The 6,843-nt window shown below is 51.5% G+C and overlaps 2 protein-coding genes across 2 annotated transcripts; both read left to right on the top strand.

Annotated features, from left to right (window-relative positions):
• Nucleotides 1–280: 280 nt before the first annotated feature.
• On the top strand, nucleotides 281–1,593 carry Hbz (hemoglobin subunit zeta). The gene is made up of 3 exons (XM_004652107.2): nucleotides 281–406; nucleotides 1,056–1,260; nucleotides 1,392–1,593. Exons 1-3 carry the CDS (start codon nucleotides 312–314, stop codon nucleotides 1,518–1,520), a joined length of 429 nt encoding a protein of 142 aa, XP_004652164.1. The 5' UTR covers nucleotides 281–311; the 3' UTR covers nucleotides 1,521–1,593.
• A 677-nt stretch (nucleotides 1,594–2,270) lies between these two features.
• Hbm (hemoglobin subunit mu) lies at nucleotides 2,271–4,290 on the top strand. Its single transcript, XM_004652108.2, has 3 exons — nucleotides 2,271–2,362; nucleotides 2,504–2,708; nucleotides 2,808–4,290. The coding sequence occupies exons 1-3, from the start codon at nucleotides 2,271–2,273 to the stop codon at nucleotides 2,934–2,936; spliced, it is 426 nt and encodes a 141-aa protein (XP_004652165.1). The 3' UTR covers nucleotides 2,937–4,290.
• The last annotated feature ends 2,553 nt before the right edge of the window (nucleotides 4,291–6,843 follow it).

Here is a 6,843-nt window from a genome sequence, read left to right as displayed (position 1 = left end):
CCTCTTTAGATGGCTGGGCCCCTATCTCTGTTGGGTTCTGTACTGGACTATGACCAACGCCCCTCCTAAGGCCAAGGGTGGTGGGCTGGAGCGATAGCCTTTCACACCCACCCCCAGGCCCACCAGGTCTGCCATTATCACTGAGTCTGATAACAGACCGTCCACTCCAATAGCCCACTCCCTTCTTCCAGCCACTGGTCACAGTCTGGCTGGGCTCCTGGCTTTGTATATAAGGGGACACTGGGATAAGCACCACCAGTCCAGTCTTGAGTGCACCAGCTTCAGCACAATCTCCAACCTTCACCATCACCATGTCTCTGATCAAGAGTGAGAGAGCCAGCATCATGTCCATTTGGGACAAGCTGGCTATGCGTGCTGAAGCCATTGGCACTGAGACCCTGGAAAGGTAAGTGCCAGACAAAATGGTTTGAGTAACCAGGTCAGAGACCCCATGGGTCAGTAATAAGATGAGGAAGAGGGGTCATGGGGTGAGGAGGGGACACTGAGAAAGGGCCAATGAGGAGAAGATGGTAAGAAGTCAGTGAAGAGGGGATTGTTGAGGAATTTGTGAGAAAAATAAGTAAAGAGAGAGTGAGAAGAGGATGGTGAAGAGGGGTCAGTGAAGAGGACATAGTGAGGAGAGGATGGTAGGGAAGGGTCTGTGAGGAAAGTCAGTGAAGGAGGGGTTGTTGAGGTGTCAGCAAAGAGGAGTCCATCAGTAAAGAGAAGTCAGTAAGGAGATGGTGAGAAGTCAGTGAGGAGAGATCAGTGGGGAGTCTGTGAAGAGTAGTAGTGAGAAGGGGCTGGGAGGAGCAGTTGCCACACCTGAAACTAGAGCAATAGGAAATAATATAAATCTTTTTTTGTTCAGTGTACATTTTTACATTGACTTTGGGTTGTTTGTTGTTTTCTTTTGTTTTTTAATACTGCATAAAATATTTTTCCTGTGTGCTGGGTCTGTTGGCACCACTTATGTTTTGCACCTAAGACAACATCCTGGGTCCCAAACCTTGGGTAACCAATACCCACAAGCTAACGACCTCGCTCGCCCCCAGGCTATTCGTCACTTACCCCCAGGCAAAGACGTACTTCCCGCACTTTGACCTGCACCAGGGGTCGCCGCAACTGCGTGCCCATGGTACCAAGATTGTGGCCGCGGTGGGCGACGCAGTCAAGAACATCGATAACATGCAGGGCGCCCTGACCAAGCTAAGCGAGCTACATGCCTACATCCTGCGTGTGGACCCTGTGAACTTCAAGGTAGGCTTGTGAAGGGTGGTGGGTGCGGGGAGCCAGGCAGGGGCCTCAGAGAGAGCGCAGCTAGGAGAGGCAGGGCGGAGCCAAGGAGGGGAGCTTTCCCAGTGAGCTAAGTCGCCCCTGTGCTTTGGCAGCTTCTGTCTCACTGTCTGCTGGTCACCCTGGCCGCACACTTCCCCGCCGACTTCACGCCTGAGGTCCATGAAGCCTGGGACAAGTTCCTGTCCATCCTGTCCTCCGTCCTGACCGAGAAGTACCGCTAAAAGTCGCCGCCAGGACTCCAAGGACGGGCTGCGAGCCCTCCCTCCCTTCCGCTTCCCCGAATCCTTCCTGGAGTCTTCAGTAAATAAATGGTTGAAGAAGAAACGAACTGGTGCTGCGTTCTGTCTTAGAGGGAAGGAGGGGAAACTGAGGGATGTGTTGATGCTTCGCAGGAACACGGTTAGCCCTGTTGTCTTCCCTGGATGCTTTGGGGGAGTCCTTGCTAGAGACTCCTAGAGCGGCAGGGAGCCAGCAGAGCATCCCAGCCGGTGCACTCCGGTGCTCGGTGCTCCGGTCAGAAGTACGTCGCACCTCTCCCCGCCTTCCCAAATCGCTTCACTCTGAGTTGGGCGCGTGTCCCGACTTCCTCAAAGCTTTCTATCACAATTCCCGGAACCCTAGCAATTTCGGGGATAACTTATGTGGTTCCCCTTCCCAACACCTAGGGAAATGTGAGGCTCCGGGGGCCCAGCTCTCATTCTCTCCCTCCACCGGATCCCGCCAGGCAGTGCAGTAACTGCGGGGCTAAGTGTCATTACAGACCCCGCGAGTCCGCAGCAAAGGCAGACACCCACGCACGGGGGTCAGGGTCGGGAGCAGCGCCCCGCAGGCCTCGGTCGGTGCGCGCGGCAGAAGGCCGAGGGTCCCGGCTTCCCGCCGAGCTCGGCGATAAGGGCGGGCGGGCGGGGCTAGAGGCGTGGTATAAGGAGGCGCGGCGGCGCGCGGGGCCCCCAGAGCCCGCCACGCTCGCCATGCTCAGCGCGCGAGAGCACGGACACATCGCGCAGGTCTGGGACCTGATCGCCGGCCACGAGGCGCCCTTCGGGGCGGAGCTGCTGCTCAGGTGGGTGAGGGCGGGTCTCCAGGAGGCGGAGACGGGGGGGGCACCGGGACGCCGGAAGTTCCCCCTAAGGTTGCGGGAGGTGGTAGGCCTGGTAGAGCCCACGTGGCTGCCCTGCTCTTCTCACCGACCTGCTGTCCGCAGGCTCTTTACCGTGTACCCCAGCACCAAGATCTACTTCGGGCACCTGAGTGCCAGCCTCGACGAAACGATGCTGCTGAGCCACGGACAGCGTATGCTCACGGCGGTGGGCGTGGCCGTGCAACACGTGCATAACCTGCGCGCGGCTCTAAGCAGGCTCGCGGACTTGCACGCGTTCGTGCTGCGCGTGGACCCCGCCAACTTTCCGGTGAGCCCTTTCTGGCCAGGATGAGGGTTCGGCGTGCACCGAGGGTGCTCCAGGGGAAGTTGGTGGGGCTGATCCCTTTCGCCTGCCCTTCTCGTGCAGCTACTAATCCAGTGTTTCCAGGTGGTTCTGGCTTCCCACCTGCAGGATGAATTCACGGTGGAAATGCAGGCAGCGTGGGACAAATTCCTGACCGGCATCGCCGTGGTACTGACCGAGAAGTACCGCTAAGCACTTCGTCCCTCAGGCATTGTTCTGTGTACACAATAAATGGAAGTCTCGAGCCGTGCGTGGTGGCGCACGCCTTTGAGGTAGAAGGATCGCCTTGAGTTGGAGGCCACCCTGAGACTACAGGGTGAATTCCAGGTCAGCCTGGGCTAGAGCGAGACGCTACCTCAAAATAAATAAATAAATGGAAGCCTCAAACTAGTGTGTGGCCTTTTGGAGAAAGTTACACTTCTGTTGCTGCATAGTATCCCATAACTTTTAAATGCCCAACCAAAGATTTGCTCTTCTGTGATACCGTAGTGTAATGGGACACAGACGGATCTGGAGGCGGGTATTTTCATTTTCAACTCAAATCAATAACTAAAGCCTGTTTGCAAAGCATGTCCATGTTTTCTCATTCATTCTTCTTTATCCCCACCTCTGCTGAGACCTGCAGGACCCAATCCCTGGGCTTTTGCAGGCAGATTTGGAATCAAGGCTCTGCAGCCAATTCCGGCTGTGAAGCCTTGCAGGGGGTGGAAGTAAAAACAAAGTCATTGGTGGCCACAATTTGTCAGGCAGAAAATAATTTTTTTTAAGATAATATCTCACTCTAGCCCAGGCCTCCAACTCATGACAATCCTACCTCTGCCTCTAGAGTGTTGGGATTAAAGACATAAGACATCATGCCAGTCTATCTAGCTATCTTTTGGTGAACACTGAATTTAATTAGGATTGTTTACACGAGCATGAGTGAGGTGTTCTTTACCCAACTTATCAGTGGCTCTACCAAGAAAACGTTTTCCCCTCCCACAGCAACCATTTTGTACCAATAACTCCTCTGTGGGAAAGGTTAGGATTTTATGAGTCTCTGACCCATGATGGAATGTTGATGGGCCCAATCTCCTACATGTCTTGTGCCGATAATCACAGCTGCTGTGATTCGAGAGAATAAAGGCCATGTCATGTCCAGAAGACAGCATTCCATAACTAACTCTTCCATGTCCTCTGGCTCTTTCTTTCCTTCCCACTTTTGGCATGTTCCCTGAGCCTTGGAGGGAATGATATAGCTGTCTCGTTGAGGGCTGAGCACTCAACAGTTACTTCTTAAGTGCGTTGGCTAGTTATGAGTCTCTGCAGTAACCATGGCCCCCTATAAGAAGCTCCTCTGTCCTAGGCTGAGAACAGCCCTAACCTACAGGCATAAACGTAAGTATGTAGAAGGCACAGAGAAGTTTTTGAATCAGCTCACACTGAGAAGCTGGGTGATCCTGGGCACATCTAAGCTGTTGTTGGATGGAAAAAGAAAAAAAAAAGAAAAAGCATTAACTTGGGGCTAGAGAGATGTCTTAGTGGTTAAGACATTTGCCTGCAAAGCCTGAGGACCCAGGTTTAGTTCCCCAGTACCCACATAAACCAGATGCACAAGGTGGTACATGCATCTGGAGTTCATTTGCAGTGGCTGGAGGTCCTGATGTGCCCATTCTCTCTCCTGTATCTACTTTTCATTCTCTCTCTTCAAATAAATAAATAAATAAAACATCAACTCATAGGTATTTTTGTTTGTTTGTTTTTTGAGTGTCTCACTCTAGCCCAGGCTGACCTGGGATTCACTATGTAATCTCAGGGTGGCCTTGAACTCAACACAATGCTCCTACCTCTGCCTCCCAAGTGCTGAGATTAAAGGCATGTGCCACCACACCCTGCTCTCATAGGCATTTTAAAATGTTTTATTTGGCACCGGAGAGATAGCTTAGGAGTTAAGGTGCTTGCTTGCAAAGCCAAGGACCAAGGTTCAATTCTCAGCACCCACATAAGCTAGCTGTACTAGGTGGTGCATGCGTCTGGAGTTCTTTGTAGTGGCTGGAGGCCCTGATGCTCATTCTCTCTCTCTGCCTCTCTCAAACATTTTTATTTTTAGTTATGTATATGAGAGAGAGAATGGGTGCGCCAGAGCCTTTGGCCCCTGCAAATAAACTCCATATGCATTCACCCCTTTGTGCAGCTGGCTTGCATGGGTACTGGGGAAGTGAACCTGGGTCCTTTGGCTTTGTAGGCAAGTGCCTTAACTGCTAAGCCATCTCCCCAGCCATGTTTTTATTTATTTATTATTTGAAAGAGAAAGATGTAGATAAAGAGAAAGACTGGTCATGCCAGGACCTCTAGCCACTGTCATGAACAAACTCCAGACACATGTGCCACCTTGTGCATCTGACTTTACATAGGTTCTGGGGAATCAAACCAGGGTCCTTAGGCTTTGCAGGCAAGCACCTTAACCACTGAGCCATCTTTTGAGCCCTCAAAGGCCTTTTTAAATAAATGAGATAATAATGCATGGTAGGTACCTGACAGGCTCATGGATATGCCCATATGTCAACCTCACACTTAAACTGCAGGGCTATCTTCTAAGATGTACCCTTATCTAAATCCTGTTTCCACAATCCCAGACTGGATGAAGGACAAGACTCAAAGAGCTCCTCCCATCTTTGTAGGTAAAGAATAGGGACAGAAAAGGGAGCAGAGTCTTGGAACTCTCCAAACACAGTACAGGTGGCTCCCCGGATGACAATTCATCATCTATGCAGGGAGCACTGGACCTCACTCTGCCCAGTGCCAGATCTGAAGAGGGATGTCATTCATGACTCCCTAAACTCTCCCACCTGGTGTCAAAGACCTAGTGCCAAGGACATGTTACCCTGGGCTTCCTGGGAGTACTGACTAAACAAAGGAGGTGGGGTGCTCGGCACTGGCTGATCAAGGGGAGGACTTGATGCCACATTACCTGCTTCACTCTGGTTGTTTACATGGGCAATTGACAGCTTTAGTTCCCCAGGGGAAAGTTGGTAGAAAGCAGTTTATAAGACTAGACTCTCCCTTCCAACCCAATCTGCATATGGAACACATGTGGATACATTATGAGTTTAGGAACTTCAGAAAACTTTATAAGAACCCAAGAGGGGGGTGGCTAATGTATTTGTCTGCAAAGCCAAAGGACCCAGGTTTGATTTCTCAGGACCCATGTTAGCCAGATGCACTAGGGGTGCATGCGTCTGGAGTACGTTTGCAGTGGCTGGAGACCATGGCATGCCCATTCTCTCTCTCTTTCTCTCTCTCTCTCTCCCTCTTTCTCTGTCAAATAAGTAAAAAGAAAATGAGTGTTAGCTTTAAAAAAAGAAGAAGAAGAAGAACCACAGGGCATGGTAAGCCACAGCGCAGAGTCTGGCCTCTATGTGTGCCATGGGAGCCTAGCCAAATCCCAACCTCTCCCCTCTTGGCTTGCCCAGTGAGGCATGTCTCCAGGCCAATGAACTCAGTCCAGTACACTGGTCTGTATCCATACCCCACCACTACCCCCTATCAATGCACCTCATTGCTACCACCCCTGCACACTGCACATAAACCCAGTACTCTGTGGGTCCAGTACTTCTGCTCCGGACACACTCCCAGCCCATCATGGCACTGTTCTCTGGTGACAAGGCCAATATCAGCTGGCTGGGACAAGATTGGTAACCATGGAGGTAAGTATGGTGCAGAGACCCTGGAGAGATGAGGACCCCCCCCCATACTTTGACTCCAAGGTTGAACATCAACTGCTGCTCCATTGCCATCCCTGTGATATTTTTCTTTGCCTCAACTCTCCCTAAGCCCCATCCCCTCCACCACTTCTCCTTGCAGGACAATCAGCACTTTTCCCATCACCAAGACCTACTTCCCTCACTGTGACCTGAGTCCTGGCTCCACTCAGGTCCTGGCTCAAAGCAAGAAGGTGGCTGAAACACAGTGAGAAGAAGAAGTGATAGAGGAATGTCCAGCACTGAAACCTCTATCACACCGTCCAAGGCTCAGGGTCCATTGCAGAAGTGGCAGAAAGAATGTAAGAGCCAAAGGAAGGGTACCACTCCTTACAATGTAACTGTCCAGAAAGAAATTG

This window comes from Jaculus jaculus, chromosome 11 (assembly GCF_020740685.1).
Source record: "Jaculus jaculus isolate mJacJac1 chromosome 11, mJacJac1.mat.Y.cur, whole genome shotgun sequence".
Lineage (NCBI taxonomy): Eukaryota > Metazoa > Chordata > Mammalia > Rodentia > Dipodidae > Jaculus > Jaculus jaculus.
This window is presented reverse-complemented; position numbering and strand designations above follow the sequence as displayed.

Coding starts and splice junctions, on each gene's coding strand:
- Hbz (XM_004652107.2), top strand. CDS start 312: ATGTCTCTGATCAAGAGTGAGAGAGCCAGCATCATGTCCATTTGGGAC. Junction 407..1,055: donor GGCACTGAGACCCTGGAAAG/GTAAGTGCCAGA, acceptor GCTCGCCCCCAG/GCTATTCGTCACTTACCCCC. Junction 1,261..1,391: donor TGGACCCTGTGAACTTCAAG/GTAGGCTTGTGA, acceptor GTGCTTTGGCAG/CTTCTGTCTCACTGTCTGCT.
- Hbm (XM_004652108.2), top strand. CDS start 2,271: ATGCTCAGCGCGCGAGAGCACGGACACATCGCGCAGGTCTGGGACCTG. Junction 2,363..2,503: donor GGGGCGGAGCTGCTGCTCAG/GTGGGTGAGGGC, acceptor TGCTGTCCGCAG/GCTCTTTACCGTGTACCCCA. Junction 2,709..2,807: donor TGGACCCCGCCAACTTTCCG/GTGAGCCCTTTC, acceptor CTTCTCGTGCAG/CTACTAATCCAGTGTTTCCA.